Source organism: Helianthus annuus, chromosome 6 (assembly GCF_002127325.2).
Source record: "Helianthus annuus cultivar XRQ/B chromosome 6, HanXRQr2.0-SUNRISE, whole genome shotgun sequence".
NCBI classification, from domain to species: Eukaryota; Viridiplantae; Streptophyta; class Magnoliopsida; order Asterales; family Asteraceae; genus Helianthus; species Helianthus annuus.
The window spans coordinates 21,465,897-21,489,025 of record NC_035438.2 but is presented as its reverse complement, the minus strand read 5'-3'; the positions used below and the strand labels follow the sequence as shown (position 1 = coordinate 21,489,025).

The 23,129-nt window shown below is 37.2% G+C and overlaps 1 protein-coding gene and 1 pseudogene across 2 annotated transcripts; both read right to left on the bottom strand.

Annotated features, from left to right (window-relative positions):
* Positions 1-2,523: 2,523 nt before the first annotated feature.
* On the bottom strand, positions 2,524-7,424 carry LOC110909359 (nuclear transport factor 2). Of its 2 annotated transcripts, none has more exons than XM_022154384.2 (10): positions 7,265-7,424; positions 7,101-7,164; positions 5,612-5,749; positions 5,213-5,501; positions 4,896-5,125; positions 4,146-4,320; positions 3,936-4,057; positions 3,794-3,859; positions 3,154-3,220; positions 2,524-3,041 (listed from the first exon to the last, which is right to left on the bottom strand). In XM_022154384.2, the coding sequence occupies exons 2-10, from the start codon at positions 7,149-7,151 to the stop codon at positions 2,782-2,784; spliced, it is 1,398 nt and encodes a 465-aa protein (XP_022010076.1). In that variant the 5' UTR covers positions 7,152-7,164; positions 7,265-7,424; the 3' UTR covers positions 2,524-2,781. The 2 variants fall into 2 exon arrangements, with proteins under 2 accessions (XP_022010076.1, XP_022010077.1); XM_022154385.2 differs by having other exon boundaries at positions 7,101-7,173; positions 7,265-7,409.
* Positions 7,425-11,809: 4,385 nt separating this feature from the next.
* LOC110944513 overlaps positions 11,810-23,129 on the bottom strand; it is a 96,232-nt pseudogene continuing 84,912 nt past the window's right edge.

Genomic DNA, 23,129 nt, shown 5'->3' with positions numbered 1-23,129 from the left:
TACCTAAAAACAGTGGTACTAATCTTGTCACTTATTGTGACTCGGACTGGCTTGGATGTCTATTCACAAGAAGATCCCGAACGGGTTACTTACTTCTTTTATTAAGAGCACCCATTTCCTGGAAGTCCAAGAAACAATCTGTAGTATCTCGTTCTTCTGCTGAAGCAGAATACCGAGCCATGGCAACTACGGTAAGTGAAATATTGTGGGTTCGATGGCTACTTGAAGAGTTCGAAATGCCACCGACGGGTCCAACACCTTTGTCCTGTGATAATCAGGCGGCTCGAGACATAGCCAACAACCCAGTTTTCCATGAACGAACAAAACACGTGGAAAGAGACTGCTATTTTGTGCGAGAACGGGTAGACTCAAATGAGATTCAACCAATGAAGATTGATTCAAAGTCACAAATCGCAGACTTATTTACAAAACCCCTTGGAACGCGACAATTAAAGAGTTTGCTTGTCAAGTTGGGCGTTCAAGATCTACACGCTCCACCTTGAGGGGGAGTATTAAAATGCATAATATTTTAATATTCTTTCCTTACTCTCGACCATTGCACCATGATATTGTTATTTCCATATTTTTGTTGCTTCCTTTTCAAGGCTTTCCTTTCTTTATTTTTGTATTGCCTATTTAGGCTTATTTGCTTGTATTCACAAAATCATGAATTATTATTGATGCCAAAACTTAAAGAAACCGCCAGAGTCAAATCATTGAAGATTGAAAGTTAGAGGAATTTTGAAAGCATCGGGCAAGGGGGAATTTGTTAGTACACTTGAAGATGTTATTTCGAATGATTTATGACTGATGATTGAAGATTTCTAGCCATGTCCAAGGGGGAATATGTTAGTGCATTTTATGTATGTCCATAACTTAGAAATCTTGCACAGATCATACAGTCGTGTGTTGTATATGTTAGGACAGAGTTTCGGAAAGTTTGTTAGGGTTAATGTAATCATGCATGAGAGATGCGTGATGTGCATAATGTATGAGACATACGCAACGCATGTCTCATGCGTGAGTAATAGTCATGCGCTGCTAAGGGAAAACATGTCCCATGCCCTATATAAAGGGGAGACATGCGCCACAGGTGTTATTCGTGCATCCAGAACCATTTTGTCAAATTCATCACGTGTAACGAAACTCTGTCCGATTGGAGATTGAATAAGATCAAAACGTTTATTTACATGATCTTTACACAATTACAAGTTACGATAATGGATTTCGCACTTTATTGTAACAAAAAGTAGAATCACGTGTTCTTAGAAGCCTCACGGTTTAGAACAATCTCCGCTCGACGGACTTTAAAAAACTTAAAATGTATTAAAAAGGCTTAAAATATATAACAAAAATTTTAAAATATATATAAATTCATTTAAAATCGGGCCCTAATATATATGTATATTAAAATATTTATAATAAGATTAAAATACATAATAAACATTTTAAAAATATAAAAAAATTATTTTTCTAAAAAAAGAATTCGGGCCCTCTAGAAATTTGGGCCTCAGGCAATTGCCCGACCCGCCCAACACAAAATGCCTCACTCTCCTCTCTACAAGAAAAGAAAACCCTAGGTTTTAATGCTAATGCTGGTTAGTGTTTTTTTTTTCTTTTTTTTTTTTCGTAATGCGTCTTTTTATCAAATCTCGAATTTTTTAACTTTGTGTTTCTTTTGATCAATTTTTTAATTGTTTTTTGATTCTACTTTGTGTTCTTGATATACTTGTGCTCTTACATTTGTGTTTCTTTTAAATTTATTTATTTATTTTTGTATGTAAAGATTGCCCCCCTTTGAAGTTGCCCCATTACCTTGGGAAGACACATGGTTCTTTCGATTCCCAAACCGATCCTGTTGTCTTGTGTGCTATGGCACTGAAAGATGATGTTGTTGCGTGGGTGTCTTACCATAAAACTATTGGTAATGGTACTTATGACCAGCTTCGATCAGTCCGACTTGGTGGCCTAAACAATGTTGTTGAGGTAAGTTTTGTGTACGATTATTAATACTTATCACTAATTGCAACTTTTGTCTTTTGAACAAATTTGTAATGTAATAAATTTGAGCTTGGACCACAAATAATTGTCATTGCTATGCAGTATTTTGATACGTTTTTTAATCAAAAACTGATGAGTCTTTTATGGTACCGCCGAGAGACCTTCGTGCGTGGAGTTCTGCATGTATCTGCGTGATCTACAAGGTTGTCAACGGGTTTGACTACCCTATCTCGAAATGGGCTGGTGTTTTCACCAAGGATACAAATCGTAGTACAATTGAAATCAACCTTGCAGAGCGGAGAACAACGCTAAAAAGCTAATGATACGCATCTTAAAAGGTTAGCATAAAAAACCATCAGATCCTTTTGGATTTACCCATTGGTTGCCCTAGCTATAACGTTATCGAACTGTAAATTAGATCCTTTCATCAAAGTGAGGTTAGATGCTTGACAAAAACCAAATGAGAATTGTTGGTAAGACGAAACAAAAAAAAAAAAAAAAAAACTTTCAACGAATCCGACAAAACAAAAACAATACAATTCACGACTACAACTATACTACAAAGTAAAAAATCATAAAAAAAATAAACCTCTTTTCTACCCATCTATTATCACCGTGAAAGAACATATGCCAAAACAAACGTTAGAAAAAAAAATCCTTAAATAAACCAATAAGCCGTTATTAATATATTATTTCTACTACCTAACCGCTGCAACTTTAAAACGTGAAGCCAAAAAACCAGCCATATGGGCATGAACCTGGTGAGGTAAAAGCAATATCTCACTGTGTTGTACTTCTGGTAGTTCCATTAACATCTCCACGATTCACACGACCGTAGTCTCTTTGATATCCATCACCACCGCGATTTGAAGCTGGTCCTCCCCGGCTGCCACCACCTCTGTTACCATAATCATTCCTGCTACCGCCAAAATCACCGCCACGATTGTAACCTCTGCCACCTCCATAGTTTCCACGATTTCTCATGCCATCGGTTCTGAATCCGGGTCCTCTTCCACCCACAAATCTTCCCCGATTTCCTCCTATAAACAGTCAGGTGGTTAAAAAATAAATTGATAGCACAAGATATTCCATACACTTGTTATTACACAAGATAATATTTTTTTTTAAATTCATTATCATCTAAAAACATACCTCTAGAGTTCGTGGATCGCTTCTCTTCAACAGCAGCATTTTTTCCATTGATTGTGATTGGCGAAGCCTGAACACATTAATACATCCGGTAAACTCATTTTTACCCAACCAAACTGACGATATATAAATGACCCATTTTGACATGACCCAGCCAAGCCGGTTTTGCTACGCTTAGTATAAACTAGGGGTGCAAACAAGCCGAGCTGAGCCCGAGCTCGACCAGGCTCGATATCGATTAACTTATGAGAGCTCGAGCTCGGCTCGGGCTCGGCTTATTTATTATCTATTACTTAATTAATTAATATATTAAATAAAAACAATATAAATAATATATCGTTTAGGCTCGCGAGCTCGATAAGTGAAGCTCGGCTCAGCTCATTTACTAAACAACTTTACATGCCAGGCTCGAGCTTGGGCTCGATAAATAAAGGAGCTTTATTTCAGGCGCAAGCTCGGCTCGGGCTCGTTTATTTATCGAGCCAATCTCGAGCAGCTTGCGAGCCGCTTGGCTCGTTTGCACCCCTAGTATAATCTAAACGATCACTTTTACAGATGGTGTAATAATTACGAAGAAACAAAGCATACAATAGGTGACCTTAGTTCTCCGTTAAAAAATGAAAAAAAATAACTACAAAAATACCTCGATGGCCTTTTGAACTGCTTCAGGTGTCTCAAATTCAACAAAACCAAAAGAAAATCCCTGTTGCTGCAAAATGAGTTTCAAGTGAGTAAAAAATTAAAAAGAAAAAACAAACATTTATACAGAATGAGTCATTACATACCCTGTTGCTTCGAACTTGGATACCATTAGGTTTAATAGGCCCAAACTTCTTGAATTCCTCTTCCAGCATTGCATGTGTAGCACTCACTGGGAGACCCTTGATATACACAGAATAACCTTCAACTGTAAAAACAGAAAATATATATTAAATAAAAGTATAAAACTCATGCATGAACACAGAAGAGCCCACAGGATGAAACCGTATGCATACCTTCTTCCTCATGAAGACCATTTTCGACAGCATCCCCGTTGGAAGCCGCTGGTTCATTAGCTACAGTAGTTGCAAGAGCATTATGCAAAGGTTGTTCTTGTTTCTTTGGTTGAGGTTTTCTGGGTGCAGGTGCTGGAGATGAAAAGGATACACCATTTTGCTTCATATCCATTACCTTAAACACAGCAGACATATCATAGGACATAAATGACTGTTTTTTCTTTGTTTAGAGGTAAAACATAAAAAAGTTCATACAACACAGTGTCCCTAGCTTGCTTAGATTAGGGTTTGTCTTTATCTCTAACGGGTCAAATGAAAAAAAAACGAGGGGAACGGGGGATGAATGCAATTTACAGGTCAAACGAGTTGAAAGTCGACAAAAGTTTAGATTTAAATGCATGACAAAACACGTGCCCTCTTGCTTACTCAGATATAATCCATATAAACTGTTTATAAGACAATTGTCTTATCTCTAATGGGTCATATGAAAAAAAGCCTAAAGAGAACGGGTACTGATGAATGGATTGAACAGGTCAAACAGGTTGAAAGTTGACCAAAGTTCAGATTTAACGAATGCAGCCTCCTAAATCGTTTTATTCGGAGAATTACACTAAAGGTTATGTTTTAGTAACAGATTTATTTAAAAATGAACGGAATTTAAACCTTCAAGCTGAACCCAACCAGTTTGAATTATGCCTATGGATGTGTGTTGTTTACTGTAACTGATAATATCAATAACAGGCAACTTACAATAGAAGCATATGACTTCTTTGGTGCTTTCTCAATTTTGGTCTGAGATTCAGCTTCCACCGGTGATGAATCCTGCACTTCATCAACAACCTTAAGAACTGGTTCTTCCTCCTTTTCTATCGGTACGTCTCCATTCTCCACAGGAACAACCTTTTCTGCATGAGATTCATCTGCCGATACACTAGCTTGCTCAGAAATATTGTTCTCTGGCACCGGAACAATTTCGGTAACTGCAGATCATTCAACTTAAAAAAATATATGAGAGAAAATTAATTAAGATAATTTCGTTAAGCTAATCATGTATAATTAGCAGTCACCTTGCTCGGGAGTTACAGAAGCCAGTGCATCCTCATCAGAAGCATGGTCTTCTCCATGATGATTAGCATTCTCAACGTAACGGAACATGTCATTTAACACAAAGTAGCCTTTGTCTTGAGGTGCAAGAAAGAATGATTGTGTGAAATTCTGAGGAATATCATCCTTTCCAGTCAGATATCCGGTTACCAGAACACTGACTCCACCGTTCATTGATTCTTGTGCATCAACGGTTCTGATTTCAGCCCTGAAGTCGCCGTAGTTAAGTGACAGTATTTTGTCATTGATTGCCTGCAAGTCAATACCAGCGAAAGAATCAGACAAGCAACCTGAAGAACTATACTAAAACACAGAGACTCGTCACTTAATATATGAATGGAAAAGATCGACGGAGACCATACGTCCATAGTAGTAGTCATGCTCATAGAACCATCTTCTTCGGGGCGACCAAGTTTACTGATATCCTGATAGAAACGATGAACTAGCTCAGATGACTGGTGCAGTACATGATAATACTGCTGAACAAACGCATTCCCGACCTGTTTATTGCCAAAGAGTTTGAAAGCATAGTTGTTAATGGCGATTAGCGACAAATAACGATAAGGTACCTATATGCTACATAGCGAATAGCGATAATTAGCGGGCGGCTATTTTATAACTAGCCATACACTAGAAAAAAAGTTTTAAAAATTTTAATATGTATATTATATCAAAATACCACGGTATATATGCTATTTTACATGTATATTTAACAAAAACCTAAAATCCAGCTATTTTATGGCTGTGTTTAATTGCTATTTATATTCAAAAAAATAAAAAAAAAAAATTGTCGCAATCTATCGCTATCATGGCTATCTATTGCTACAACCCTAATAGCGAGCCTAGACCTATACGCTACATAGCACACTATAGCGATCGCTACGCTCGCTATTGACAATTACGTTTGAAAGAACAATCAAATTCATTTACATACAAATTAAAATGAAATAAAGCAAGTTTAAACATCCAACGAATTGCAATATAACATTTTCCAAAATCAACTATCTCTTAGTGTACTATGTATTCCAACTAGCATAAAAAAATTCGGAGTTTCAGACTAAACTTTCAACCGGTTAGCTCTCCGTTAAACACGGCTAGGGATGTTCAAACGAATTAAATTTCAAATTTGCAACTTAACCGAATCGAAATTGGATTTTTAAACCTGGATTCGAATTCGAATTTCAAAATCAAATTCGAGTCCAATATGAGATTCGATTCAAATCCGAATTCACCCAAAGACATAACTTATTTTAAGACTACTACAAACTTAATGAAATTGAACACTATAAATACAAATCTATAAATACAAATCTATAAAACTAATACCATTGATATATCAAATAGCCAAAATCATAATTGTAGCATCCCAAATACATTAAACCAGCCAGTAGCCACATAAGAAAAAGTTCAAAATAAAGTGGCATATATAATAAGATATATTCAAATTCGGATTTCAAATCGAAAATCACAAATCCAGATTTCGATTTCAGACTTCAAATCGAATTTTAAATAGGTATTTTTTATTCAAAACGAATTAAATTTTAAGTTTTTCGAGCCAGATTCGAATAATGAACCCTCCTAAATACGAACAATTAATGACAGAACTCTAAATAATCACACAATTTCATACTTATATTACATACGTTAAAACTTTCTATAATTTGTCATAGATTTAATTCATTCATTCAAATTTAAAACAACTGAGAAGACATAATGCAGAATCATGAAATCTTCTTCGAAAACAGTACGGCTAAAATTTAATTCAAAAGCTCACATCAATAACAGTCATACACAAAATCTCAAACAGTCATACATAAATAAACATACAAAACTTATTAAATCGATACATACAACTTGCGCAGATACAGGTGCCTGCGACGCTGCTGCAGCCGAATCCGCCATTGTTAATCAACACCTAATCAACCTCAACAATAACACCACCAGTCATTACAAACATCCAAAACAACAGAATAACACTGAAACTATTAACAAAAACAGAAGAAGATAATCCGTACCGGAATCACGATCGATGTGCGTGCAGATCGATGGTGAAGTTAGAGAGAGAAAGAGAATCTGTAAGCTTTCTCTCTCTCTCTACTTCTTCGTTACGTTAGGGTTTGTTGTTGTTTAGGCGGATGGATCTCCAAAGAGTGCGTGAAGGGTTTCAGGGAGTTTATATATAGTACGGAGAATGAGATTTTTCTTTTTAAATTGCATTATTTTCTTCGAATATCTTCTAAAAATATAGGTAAATTACTTTTTGAGTGCATGTGTTACAGTGGTTTTATCAAGATCAAAAAGTTTAACGTCTTGAGTCTTTAAAGCCTCTCTTTTTTATCATTTGAGTCCAATTTTCTAACTAAGTTAGAATTATTTTGTTAAAATTTGTTAAATGACCAAATTATCCCTATTATTAAAAAATAAAAAAAAACTATACTTTTTTAGTTTTCTCTTACTCTCTCTCTCTTATTCTCTATCTTCAGATCTGCATTTATCTAAGTCACTCAGTCTAACCTCATCATCTTCTAGGTTTCTAATCAAACAATCTTGCAACAACAAAAAAAAATGGAAGAATCAGGAACCACCAATCAACAAACCGACTCAAAATACTCATTCAATTATCAAAAACTGGAATACGAAACACCTCGCTCATGGAATGCCGGTGATTTCGAACGTTGTCGCCCCATTACCACCACCATCCCACTAATCCTTGGTTCCTCACCGGCGCCGGAGCTTCTCGCAACGGGTAACCGAGTTCGCGAAGCTCTGGATCTGAATTTTGAATTCGAACGATGGAGGATAAGGAACGATGGCGGATAATGATGGAGGGTGCAGGGTTTGAGAAGCCATCGTCGCCCCCGAACAGATCTGAAGCCATCGCTACCCCCGATAACCACCAGAGCAACCGATGTTAATCAGTTTCGTTCAGTTGACCCGATTTTGACCAGGTTTGACTGATTTTTGAGATCGATTTTGGTGTTGGTTTATTTTTAGATCGATTTTTTTTTGTGTGTGTGAAGTTAGTGGTAAATTTTCTCAAACACAAGCAAAACTCCGGCGGCAGCGTATTAAACCTCGAATCATGTTTTCTGCAACTTGAATTTTGTAGCTTTCTGAGCATTTGAGCGGTGTAATTCATGTTATTGACATCTGTTACCATTGTGGTGATAGTGGTGTATGGTTGCAGCCTGCAGGTGAGGTGGTTGTGGTTGTCAGGATGAAGTGTTGTACGGTAAAGATGTGTGATGGCTAGGGTGGTTCTTGGTGGTGTTTAGAGAGAGATACTGATGAGTGGGTTTGAGTGTTTGTAAAAGTGAGATAAGGTTTATATTTCTATTTTTTTAAATACATGACTATTTTAGTCTTTTCATTAGAAACTAACAGAATATTCAAACGGAGTTAGAAATTTGGACTCAAATAGTTAAGAAATGAGGTTATAGGGACTCAGGGCGTTAAACTTTTTAATCTTGGACTCAAGTGGTTAAAACCACTATAAGACAGGGACTCAAAAAGTAATTTACCCAAAAGTATATATCAGATTTCACAATGGAAATTGAAATATCAAATTTACATGTTTTTTTTAAACTAATATGTGTTTATGGGTTGTGCACGGAAAGAATGAGGATGGGATATGGCTGGCAATCCTGATACGAACACAATAACACGACACGAATCTACAGTAAGTTAACAGGTTGCATGTTTAACCTTAATAGGTTTCGTGTCTATAACAGGTCGACATGATAAGACCTGTTTAATTTCGTGTCGTGTTCGTGTTTACTTGTTTCGTGTTCGTGTCTTATCGTGTTCGTGTCTTAACAGGTCGTGTTCGTGTCTTAACAAGTCATGTCAGACACAATATGACTTGTTAAGACTTAAGACCATTATACAACACCTGTTAGACCTGTTAATGTCTAAATATCAAACATATAGTAACAAGCCGTGTTCATGTCTTAACATGTCGTGTTCTTGTCTTAAAAGGTTGTATGATACGTCTGTAAATTTTTCGTGTCTTAACGGGTCGTTTCGTGTAACCTGTTTATTATCAGGTTCGTGTTCGTGTTTGAAAATTTTGACACGATAAGATTTCGTGTCGTGTTCGTGTTTACCTATTTCGAGTTCGTGTCTTATCGTGCTCGGGTCTTATCAGGTCGGGTTGACACGATATGCCAGCCCTAGGATTGGACTTTTTTAAGTCTATAAAACATGCTTTGTAACTATAGAACGTGTTTCGATTTAACAAACATCGAAAAAATGATAGAACAAATGCGTAGTGTTTTACACTAATTAGGTTTAGAGTTTTAGGCGATGTGTTTAGTTAAGACTTTAGAGTTTACTATTTGTGTTTGATTGTTTCAATCACCATTTATATGTATAAATCATTGATGGATTGGCTTATTTATGTATAAATCACTAGACTATGACCCGGGAACCTTCCGGGCAAGAAAATTAATTTTAAAATATTAAAATTGTGTTGTTATATTACATTAAAAATTATGTTTACAAATGCTTTACTGATTCATGTCATCTATAATTTAATTGACTTATGTAAGAAAAATTGTTCTTATTAATTTCTTATTTTTGCCATTTATTGATTAAGGATCTTCTCAAAGACGAAGGCATCTGTGTTACTTCAACGGTCTTGGAATAATTTTCCCCAAGTAATACAGATGTATCATCAAGTACCCTATATGCTAATAAAGTTAACAGAAGAAATCGTAAACTGCTTGATGTTTATGACTCGCGAACTTCGCGGGCAGGAAAATTCAATTTTAATCAATAGATTTATGTCATAAAATGACATAAAAAAATATGTTTTTACAAATGTTTTAATGAATTATGTTATTTTTTTAATTCAATTGACATATGTAGATGAGATAATGTCTAACAAAGGACGGTAATAACGAAACTATCACCCACGACTACCGCGCATTTTACTCTAATTTTTGTTTTATCTTGGGCTCTGATGAAACACTGGTTAACACGAGGTTATCCCAGCTGGTCGTCTCGTTAAGGGTGGTTCAACCTCTTTCTTCACTCGTCGTTTAGCTGATCTCTCAAGTAATATCTTATAAAACAACACCGGTGACTCGCCACAAGGAGGGGAATAGGGGGTTCTCCTTGTGACCACTCTCCGACGTGAGAATAAGTATTGCTCTGAGGATAATTTGTGTTAAGAGTAAGAGAAGGAGAAAGCGGATCCTTAAACCTGGAGGTGGAGTCCTCTATTTATAGCCGGAGGATGAAGGAGAAGGAGGAGGCCTGCTAGCTAGCCAGTGCTCGTCAGCTGTCAGACCATCTCACAAGGATAAAATGGTCATTTAGATGAAACGGGTCAAAAGGTGAAGAAGATATCACCATTTGACAATATCGACTAATGATTATTTGTCGAGTTATATGCTCACAACAGTGAATAGCGAATGGATAATTGTGTCGCTATTAATTAGCGGTTATTAAAGCAATGTATTAAAATGGGTTTATACTTTGACCCGAGTCAGGTATGTGTAAATAAGATTTTAACTAAAATGTGTGTTTTTGGTCAAGTATGTTATTGAAAGTCCTTCGTCGTAAAAGGAGGGACTAAAGTTGACCAAAACGCCATCGATCGATAAACCGGGCAAACGACCCTTAAGGGATGTTTGAAAATAAATTTGATGATCGAGTAAGTCTTTGATAAGCGTATAAGTAAAGGCATAAGCCCCTTTGGGTCAAATGCCTCGAAACAAGTCTTTTCGTAAAATTTCTAGACCAAAGGGTAAAATTTCTAGACCGCTTTGGTGCGAGATCTGGGACCATACCCCTTCAAATGGTTACATACAAGATGTTGACTATGACTTGGATTATCTTGAATACAACATTTAACCAATGATGCCAAGAAAAATTAACTTCGGAATTTTTATTTTATACCTTTTTACTTTAAAAAAATAAATATGCATGCATAATAGTGATACATTTATAATAACATTTTTTTGGCACACCTCATATTAAAATTGCCCATTTCTCGTCTCCGAACAGACCCGCATAGACCCAAACAACCCCTTTATTAGAACACCTCATATCTTCTTCAACAACAATAACCACCTTTTTGAAGAGTTTCTTGTTCTCGCGATTAACTTGATTCAAGAACGCATCAGTCAATTGAGTAAATCATTCGCTCAGAGAAATCAGTACCAACAGTCGTCAACTATTTATCCAATTGACATTCCAGTTGTTCATTGGGTCCAAAAGCTTGTAGTATATCCTTAAATAACAAAAAAATCATTATAAACCCTCTTTCATGCTTGCCAGTGCCAGATAAGGTTTAACTAATGATATAATCAGCTTAGAGGTGTCAATATCAAAGAAATGGGCTGCTGCATTTCATTGATAACAAGCCAAACTAGTTCAGTTTTGAATATATAAGCTAAAAGTGAAAAGATTCAAACGGGCCAAAAATCACTAAATTTGTCATTAAATGTTTACAAAATATTCACCAGTCAGCCTGACCTGTCTAGTTTGGACCTGCAACAACAACGTACATGTTTTAACCCAAACCCACACCCGACCAGTCCGTTTTTCCCACTTCAGATGTAGAAAGGAAAGAAGAGCAATACCTTATACTTCAGATGCTTTCCCCTCAAACCAATGACAATATTGCTGGTATCTTTTCTCATTTTTGCAGGAATCAAAGTAGCGGTTTCTGGTTCTACTGATTTAGCATCATCAGAGTCTTCAAACATTTCTTGATCCTCATTAACACGAACATCATTTGATTCATAGTCTTCTTTGTGAGAACCCGAACTCTCAAGGTTAGTACTGTTTAGTCTCTTGATTCTAACTCCTCTCATTATCCCTCTGTAACATTTCTCACTATGTTAAACTTGTTAAACGTAAATGTATCGGGTACGAGTGAGTGTGTACTTGGGTATTATTGTGTCAAGAGGTTAGTAGGGGCCGCATATATCCTTGAACTACCTCGGCTAGTGTCATGGCCCTAGCCCCGGTTTGACCCGGTCCAGAGCCGCGGGACAGGAATCCCGTGGTATTTAATTTAGGCGACAGCGGAAGTCTTTAATACAGGATCTTTTAATACTAAAATGCCCGTTTGATTTATTATATAATTTAGGGATAAAACCCTGTAATTTACAATAAAGTGATTTCACTGGGAAATCTTTATTTTTACAAAACATGTTTCTTTATTTTATTTTGAGCCACTTCCTTAAGCTTGTAGTGCTTCATGGCACTTTTTCCTGGATCACAACAGATCACTTGAAACATGTTTGAAAAAGGTTTTTGTCAGCCGGGAAATACTGAGTGAATCATTCTTTTTGTCTAAAACAATACTTAGTTATAATTTACAGTATTAAGAGCGATTACAATGTTTCTGTTTATCAACCATATACCCACAGTATTTGACACTCGACCACCTATTGGCTATCTCGTTGTCCAATTGGTGTCTGTGACTGTGGTCATATCACCCCTTGGCTAACTCGTTGTCCAATGGTGACGGTTATCAAGTAATGTATACAAAACCCCACATACCGGCTGTAACTTGGTGATTACAAAGACTTAATCCCTGTAATTATAACTTTGAAATAAATAGAGTTTTGTAAATAATTTGATAAAAAGAGAATGACTCACATTGCAGATTTATACGGGCAAGGCAAGGCTTAGCCTATTGATTATCCTGATAACCTAATTTAAATAACAATGCACACGAACCAGGTTAGTAACTAATACAGCATTTACGACAACTCACGAGATCAAACCCTCACAATAAATGACAAAGTGCAATACTTAAACATCCATCGAATTAACGACGAATGACAAAGTATAAACCCTAATTTGAGCAGCACTTAAACATTCATCGGATAGTTTTAATCGATCGGACATTGAATCGTAACAGCGATCGAGTTAATACCCGGTATCGTAGCAGTACCTCACTATACGAATTTATGATTTTGAACAGCCTAACTTCGTTTTTGAAAGTTTTCGTCGACACGGAATGAAAGCCCCTGAGCTAGGCTATTTATAGCCTGAAAATGGGTTTTACGCGGCCCGCGTAAACCCACACATACATCTTACGCGGCCCGCGAGGCCGCCTAGTCTAGGCGTAGGTTTGATTGGTCATGAGTAGGTCCCCAGATGGTCAACACGTGGCCCCGGAATACTTATCCGGTCAAACTTAAGTTGACGTGACCCGCGTAAACATACCTTTTGTTTTACGCGGCCCGTCTGGAAACCTTAAAACTTATCCGGTTAGTTATCGAGTTGTAGCGGCCCGCGTAAGCCATAGGCTTACCCTTACGCGGCCCGTCTGAACCCAATTTTCTTGATTTTTCTTGATTTTTCATGAACAGTAGGGTTTCAGGGTCCGATTTTGTATTTATGGGTTATTTAGGGACATTTTTGAAGATCCTTACATCCTCCCCACCTTAATTAAAATCTCGTCCTCGAGATTTATTGAAATAAGTGAGGATACTTTCATTTCATCTCTGATTCTATCTCACAAGTATATTCAGGTCCTCTTTTTGAATCTCACTTGACTTTGACCAGCACTAGTCTTTTGTGCTTGAGAAATTTGACTTTTCTGTCTTCTATCTGCAGTGGCTTCTCTATAAATTTTAACCTTTCATTTACCTCTACATCTTGAAGAGGTACTACCAGGGATTCGTCTGACAGACATTTCTTGAGGTTGGATACATGAAATACATCATGTACCCCAGCTAGTTCTTCTGGTAGTTGTAAACGATAAGCAACTGGTCCTATTTGTTGAATTACTGAAAATAGTCCTACGTACCTTGGACTCAGCTTTCCTTTCTTACCAAATCGTATGATTCCTTTCCAAGGAGAAACTTTTAAAAGTACCTTGTCTCCGACTTGAAACTCTAGCGGCTTGCGGCGATTGTCTGCATAGCTTTTCTGACGATCTCGAGGCGTTTTCAGTCTTTCTTTGATTTGAGTTATCTTGTCAGTGGTTTCTTGCACAATTTCAGGTCCTGATAATTGACTTTCTCCTATTTCTGCCCAACAAACTGGAGTTCGGCACTTGCGTCCATAAAGTGCTTCGAATGGGGCAGCTTCGATACTTGAATGATAACTATTGTTATAGGAGAATTCAATTAAAGGTAGGTGATCATCCCAATTTTCCACCGAAATCAATCACACATGCCCGGAGCATGTCTTCCAAAGTTTGTATCGTTCTTTCACTTTGTCCGTCTGTTTGTGATGATATGCAGTACTTAAATTTAGTCGGGTTCCCATTGCTTCTTGAAAATTAGTCTAGAAATGGGAAGTGAAATGACTATCTCTATCCGATACAATGGAGAGTGGAACTCCATGTAGGGATACTACTTCGTCTACATACAACTTGGCTAATTTCTCCATGCTAAAGGTTTCCTTTATGGATAGAAAGTGAGCTGCTTTGGTTAATCGATCCACAATTATCCAAATCGCATCATTACCTTTTCTGGTTTTGGGTAACTTAGTAACAAAATCCATTGTTATGAGTTCCCATTTCCATACAGGCATTTCTAATTGTTGTAGCAGTCCCGAAGGTTTCTGATGTTCTGCCTTTACTTGTGAACAAGTTAGACACTTAGATACATATCTAGCTATTTCCTTTTTCATACCTATCCACCAGAAATTATTTCTTAAATCTTGATACATCTTATTGCTACCAGGATGCATGGTATACCTAGATTTATGTGCTTCTTCTAAAATTTTATCTCTTAATTCTCCTTGCTTAGGTACCCAAATTCTTTTCTTATGGAATCTCCAAATTCCATCATTTCCTTGCTCTAGTTCCTTTATATATCCTTTCATTCCTTCAGCATCGTCCTTGATTGCTGTTTCCTGAACTTTCTTCAATTGTTCAATTAAATCTAATTGCAAATTTAATCTAAGCATACGAACTCGTCATTGCTTCTCATGATACTTCGACTTAAGGCATCCGCAACTACGTTTGCTTTTCCTTCATGATACTGAATATCACAGTCGTAATCACTTAGGATTTCCATCCATCTTCTTTGCCTCATGTTTAATTCTTTTTGCCCAAATATGTACCTTAAGCTTTTGTGATCCGTATATACAATAAACTTACTTCCATACAGATAATGCCTCCAAATCTTAAGGGCAAAAATTATTGATCCTAATTCTAAGTCATGAGTTGTATAATTTTCTTCATGCTTTTTCAATTGCCTTGATGCATATGCAATTACCTTTTTGCGTTGCATTAATACACATCCTAATCCTAACTCAGAAGCATCGCAGTATACTTCAAAATCTTTCGTTCCTTCTGGCAAGGCCAGAATTGGAGCATTTGTTAACTTTTGCTTTAGAATCTTAAAAGCCTCTTCTTGCCTGGGTCCCCATTCAAACTTTACTGCTTTACAGGTTAGCTTAGTTAGTGGCACAGCTATTTTAGAAAAATCCTTAATAAAGCGCCTATAGTATCCAGCTAATCCTAGAAAGCTTCTAACTTCTATGGCTGATTGCGGGACCTTCCATTTGGTAATTGCTTCTATTTTAGCAGGATCTACATGAATACCTTCGTGATTCACCACATGTCCTAAAAATTGCACTTCTTGCAGCCAGAATTCACACTTTGAGAATTTGGCGTAAAGCTTCTCTTTTCTTAACAATGTTAAGAGTGCATGCAGGTGCTGACAGTGCTCGTCCTGACTTTTAGAATAAATAAGTATATCGTCAATGAAGACAATTACGAATTTTTCCAAGTATGGTTTATAGATCCTATTCATCATATGCATGAATGCTGTAGGTGCATTCGTTAGTCCAAAGGGCGTGACTGTAAACTCATAATGACCATACCTAGTTCTGAAAGCAGTTTTAGGTATGTCCTCCTCTTGTACTTTCAATTGGTGATATCCAGAGCGCAAGTCTATTTTAGAAAAATATCTAGCTCCTTGAAGTTGATCAAAAAGATCATCGATCCTACGTAATGGGTATCGATTCTTAATTGTAACCTTATTCAGTTCCCTATAATCGATACACATTCTCATCGATCCATCTTTCTTTTTCACAAACAACACTGGTGCTCCCCACGGGGATGAACTAGGTTGTATGAAACCTTTGCTTAGTAATTCATCTAACTACTTTTTCAATTCTAGCATTTCTGTGGGTGCTAATCGATAAGGTGCCTTAGCTATTGGTATAGTTCCAGGAATTAGATGAATCCTAAATTCTACTTCCCTATCAGGTGGTAATCCAGGTAATTCTTCTGGGAATACATCAGGATATTCTGAGACTATTGGAATTTCCTTGAGTTCCTTATTCTTAGTGTTAATGATTACTGAAATCATATACACCATTGCATGTTTTCTTGAATAACTGGCCAACTTTATTGTTGAAATAAATTTCAATGGTTTTCGTGGCTTATCTCGTGTAATTGAAATTATTTCTCCTGTAGGGGTACGAATTTCTACGGAATTCTTATCACAAAGGATTCGAGCATGGTTGGCTACTAACCAATCCATTCCTAATACAATATCGAATCCGGCTAATTTCATAGGTAGCAGGTTTGCAGAAAATTTATGGCCTAAAAGTTCTATTTTCCCTTCTTGCAAAACCTTATCTATATTAACAGAATTTCCATTTGCCGTTTCGACTGTAAAAATCTGCCTAAGATTGGTTAAAGGTAACTTAAGAGCTTGGCAGAATGAAGTATTAATAAAACTTTGGTTTGCACCAGAGTCAAATAATACTTTTGCATACACACTATGCACTAGGAACGTACCAGCTATCACATCTGGAATGAGTTATGCTTCTTGAGTAGTCAGCTGGAATGCTCTGGCATTCTTCTTAGTAGTTCCGTCGGTCGTCTTAGCCTTGTTGTCTGCTGGTTTAACCAATTTGGGACATTCAGTTTTGAAATGCCCGGCTTCTCCACAGTTATAGCAGATCCTGGTCTTTTTCCTACAATCTTCCTTACGATGTCCTACAACTTTGCAAAAGTTGCAGGGTTCATTGCGTTTTCCAAAATGTTTCTTTCTGCAATTTCTGTAGAAAGGTGGAGTGAAAGATTGCCCGGTTCCCTTCTTCTTACTATTATTACCCATACGAAATCCTTGGGTAATTTTCTTAGCCAACACCTTCTTCCGGTTTTCTTCTCTTGTGCGTACCAGTTCATCAGTTAAGGTGTTAGCTAATTCTACCGCATCGTCAATAGTGCGAGGTCTCGCAGCTTTAACGATATTACGGATTTCACCAATTAATCCTCAAATATAGCGAGAAATGAGTACCGGTTCTGGCGAAGCCAGTGTTGGTACCACTCTAGCATATTCGAAGAAAGTTGACGTATACCCTCGACAATCTACACCCACCATCCGATGGGTTAGGAATTTATTTGCCATTTTTTCTTTTTCATATTCGGGACAGAATTTTCTTTCCATTAACTGCTTAAATTCTTCCTAACTTATGGCATAAGCCATATTTCTTCCTTTTGCTTGAAGTACCGTATTCCACCATTCTAGCGCCCCTTCTTTGAAAAGATGCGACGCATACATGACCTTATCTTCTTCGGGACATTTACTTATCATAATTACTGCTTCGGTTTTCTCTAACCAACGCAGTGTCGCAGTTGCCCCTTCGTTGCCTACAAATTCAGCTGGTTTACAAGCAAGAAATTCTTTATAAGTGCAACCAGGCGTTGCAGCTTTCATTTTCTTAAGAAGTGGGGCTTGCCGTGGATCATTGTTGTGATTATCATGATTGCCGCCTCCGTTTACACTATTACTGAAGTTATCTTCTTGAGTACATTTACTAGGTATAATTTGTTACGGTTCAGCAGGTTTCTGAGTAGCAGCCAGGATTGCTGGAATAGCATTGGCTATCCCTTGAGCAACAATATTCTCGATATCTTGCTTAGTCATAAATTGATTTTCCTGATTTTGCTCGGATTGGTTTACTTCATTAACTGGTTCATTATCAGCGTTTTCCATCTGATAATTATTATAGGTGTAAACTATTAGCGTCAAATAATTAATAATATAACAAAACAATTGCACATAATCACATAAATCTTTCCACACACGTATAATCAAAATTGTCGATTTCTCGACTTTCATTTTTATAGATTATGTTAGGCATCCGTACACACTGTTTATCTTACAATGTTTTATTTCTATTTTACGAAGTTATATTTTTGTTATTACTATTATTATACAAACACAACCTTCCAACCCCACTATTCCTTTGTCAGCTGGCATTTTAGTAGCGACGTTCCCTTTCGTCGTATTTCCAGGAGATTTGTTCTCCCATTTCCCGGATCCTATTCCCTGTATCTATCAGCTCTTCGCCAAACTGGCGGAGTTCGGCTAAGTTTTCGTTGCTCATCGGTGGGTTTGGTATAGGTTCTGAGTCGAACTGAGGGAGAAAGGTATAAGGGCTATTTAGTAGGTTTTGAAACTGCCAGTCGTTAGTCCACCACTCGTCCATTCCTCTTAAAGGTTGGGCGTGGATTAGAGGGTCTGGAATAGCTGGTTCAAAATTTATTGGAAGTTGGGTTTCAGCAGAATAAGGGTAGAGGTTATTGTTAATAGGCCTGATGATGTCACAGCTTGCCAGTATACGATCTAATTCTTCCTGTAGTGGCAATTCCTCGATTTGCCTAGAACTTTCCCCGATTTCTTTTCCTTTTCCTTTATCCAGAGGATTTTCTACTTTTGGAATTCTCCTAGTTGCTGGTTTCCTCCTACGTACTTTTCTCCAGCCTACATATCTTCTTCTTTTCTTAAGTTTTGCTTTCTCTGGAGGTGGAGCTTGAAATTCCATAGGTTCCTCCACATCGGCAAAGTAACCAGTGAAGTCGTTGGAAACTTCAATTAGCACAGGATAGAGATTGAGATTCTGAAGGGCTTCAGATAACTCATTCATGATGTTTAGGATATATGCAAAATGCACAAAAATGCTAAGTTAAAATTTTATAACAAAATTTCACAAATAAACATTTAAGTATTATTGTATACCGGGTAATTAATTTAATACAAAGGATAACTGAAATTTGAAACACAATAGGGTTTATCGTAACTTATTTATTTACGGGATAACTTTTCTTTAGAGTTTCTGGCTTGTAGGTAGCATAGGTACTAATACTGATTCAGGGTCCTAACAATTTTTTTTAAAGATCGGTATTTACTGCTACAGTGGCTAACATGTAAAGATCTGCCCATTTTTCATCTAATTTGTCTTTCCAAGGTGGATCATTGCCTATTTCCTGGGTTTCCGGATTAAACCTCACTTTCTTTGGTTGGGATTTCTTTCCTTTCTCCTGACTTTTCCTAATAATCAAATTTCTTTTATTGGGAGAAAGTGGCTTTTCAAACTGGGCTTTACGGACAAATATTCCTTCACCCATATCAGCTGGGTATTTTGAGGAAGTTCCTTTTTCCTTAGGTGAAGTATCTAATCTATGATAGATAGCCGAAAGTCTTTGTTTACCCATACTGTAACTAACAAATAATCAGTTAATAAAACACATAATTACAGAATTGGCAATCAGAAATTTTAAGTATTCCCCAAATACTTTAATAGGCTTAAATCAGTGGCTCTGATACCACCTTTTCCTGTCACGGCCCTAGCCCCGGTTTGACCCGGTCCAGAGCCGCGGGACAGGAATCCTGTGGTATTTAATTTAGGCGACAGCAGAAGTCTTTAATACAGGATCTTTTAATACTAAAATGCCCGTTTGATTTATTATATAATTCAGGGATAAAACCCTGTAATTTACAATAAAGTGATTTCACTGGGAAATCTTTATTTTTACAAAACATGTTTCTTTATTTTATTTTGAGCCACTTCCTTAAGTTTGTAGTGCTTCATGGCACTTTTTTCCTGGATCACAACAGATCACCTGAAACATGTTTGAAAAAGGTTTTTGTCAGCGGGGAAATACTGAGTGAATCATTCTTTTTGTCTAAAACAATACTTAGTTATAATTTACAGTATTAAGAGCGATTACAATGTTTCTGTTTATCAACCATATACCCACAGTATTTGTCACTCGACCACCTATTGGCTATCTCGTTGTCCAATTGGTGTCTGTGACTGTGGTTTATCACCCCTTGGCTAACTCGTTGTCCAATGGTGACGGTTATCAAGTAATGTATACAAAACTCCACATACCGGCTGTAACTTGGTGATTACAAAGACTTAATCCCTGTAATTATAACTTTGAAATAAATAAAGTTTTGGAAATAATTTGATAAAAATAGAATGACTCACATTGCAGATTTATACGGGCAAGGCAAGGCTTAGCCTATTGATTATCCTGATAACCTAATTTAAATAACAATGCACACGAACCAGGTTAGTAACTAATACAGCATTTAGGACAACTCACGAGATCAAACCCTCACGATAAATGACAAAGTGCAATACTTAAACATCCATCGAATTAACGACGAATGACAAAGTATAAACCCTAATTTGAGCAGCACTTAAACATTCATCGGATAGTTTTAATCGATCGGACATTGAATCGTAACAGCGATCGAGTTAATACCCGGTATCGTAGCAGTACCGCACTATATGAATTTATGATTTTGAACAGCCTAACTTCGTTTTTGAAAGTTTTCAGCGACACGGAATGAAAGCCCCTGAGCTAGGCTATTTATAGCCTGAAAATGGGTTTTACGCGGCCCGCGTACCCACACATACATCTTACGCGGCCCGCGAGGCCGCCTAGTCTAGGCGTAGGTTTGATTGGTCATGAGTAGGTCCCAGATGGTCAACACGTGGCCCCGGAATACTTATCCGGTCAAACTTAAGTTGACGCGGCCCCCGTAAACATACCTTATGTTTTACGTGGCCCGTCTAGAAACCTTAAAACTTATCCGGTTAGTTATCGAGTTGTAGCGGCCCGCGTAAGCCATAGGCTTACCCTTACGCGGCCCGTCTGAACCCAATTTTCTTGATTGTTCTTGATTTTTCATGAACAGTAGGGTTTCAGGGTCCGATTTTGTATTTATGGGTTATTTAGGGACATTTTTGAAGATCCTTACATCCTCCCCACCATAATTAAAATCTCGTCCTCGAGATTTATTGAAATAAGTGAGGATACTTTCATTTCATCTCTGATTCTATCTCACAAGTATATTCAGGTCCTCTTTTTGAATCCCACTTGACTTTGACCAGCACTAGTCTTTTGTGCTTGAGAAATTTGACTTTTCTGTCTTCTATCTGCAGTGGCTTCTCTACAAATTTTAACCTTTCATTTACCTCTACATCTTGAAGAGGTACTACCAGGGATTCGTCTGACAGACATTTCTTGAGATTGGATACATGAAATACATCATGTACCCCAGCTAGTTCTTCTGGTAGTTGTAAACGATAAGCAACTGGTCCTATTCGTTGAATTATTGAAAATGGTCCTACGTACCTTGGACTCAGCTTTCCTTTCTTACCAAATCGTATGATTCCTTTCCAAGGAGAAACTTTTAAAAGTACCTTGTCTCCGACTTGAAACTCTAGTGGCTTGCGGCGATTGTCTGCATAGCTTTTCTGACGATCTCGAGGCGTTTTCAGTCTTTCTTTGATTTGAGTTATCTTGTCAGTGGTTTCTTGCACAATTTCAGGTCCTGATAATTGACTTTCTCCTATTTCTGCCTAACAAACTGGAGTTCGGCACTTGCGTCCATAAAGTGCTTCGAATGGGGCAGCTTCGATACTTGAATGATAACTATTGTTATAGGAGAATTCAATTAAAGGTAGGTGATCATCCCAATTTTCCACCGAAATCAATCACACATGCCCGGAGCATGTCTTCCAAAGTTTGTATCGTTCTTTCACTTTGTCCGTCTGTTTGTGATGATATGCAGTACTTAAATTTAGTCGGGTTCCCATTGCTTCTTGAAAATTAGTCCAGAAATGGGAAGTGAAATGACTATCTCTATCCGATACAATGGAGAGTGGAACTCCATGTAGGGATACTACTTCGTCTACATACAACTTGGCTAATTTCTCCATGCTAAAGGTTTCCTTTATGGATAGAAAGTGAGCTGCTTTGGTTAATCGATCCACAATTATCCAAATCGCATCATTACCTTTTCTGGTTTTGGGTAACTTAGTAACAAAATCCATTGTTATGAGTTCCCATTTCCATACAGGCATTTCTAATTGTTGTAGCAGTCCCGAAGGTTTCTGATGTTCTGCCTTTACTTGTGAACAAGTTAGACACTTAGATACATATCTAGCTATTTCCTTTTTCATACCTATCCACCAGAAATTATTTCTTAAATCTTGATACATCTTATTGCTACCAGGATGCATGGTATACCTAGATTTATGTGCTTCTTCTAAAATTTTATCTCTTAATTCTCCTTGCTTAGGTACCCAAACTATTTTCTTATGGAATCTCCAAATTCCATCATTTCCTTGCTCTAGTTCCTTTATATATCCTTTCATTCTTTCAGCATCGTCCTTGATTGCTGTTTCCTGAACTTTCTTCAATTGTTCAATTAAATCTAATTGCAAATTTAATCTAAGCATACGAACTCGTCGTTGCTTCTCATGATACTTACGACTTAAGGCATCCGCAACTACGTTTGCTTTTCCTTCATGATACTGAATATCACAGTCGTAATCACTTAGGATTTCCATCCATCTTCTTTGCCTCATGTTTAATTCTTTTTGCCCAAATATGTACCTTAAGCTTTTGTGATCCGTATATACAATAAACTTACATCCATACAGATAATGCCTCCAAATCTTAAGGGCAAAAATTATTGATCCTAATTCTAAGTCATGAGTTGTATAATTTTCTTCATGCTTTTTCAATTGCCTTGAGGCATATGCAATTACCTTTTTGCGTTGCATTAATACACATCCTAATCCTAACTCAGAAGCATCGCAGTATACTTCAAAATCTTTCGTTCCTTCTGGCAAGGC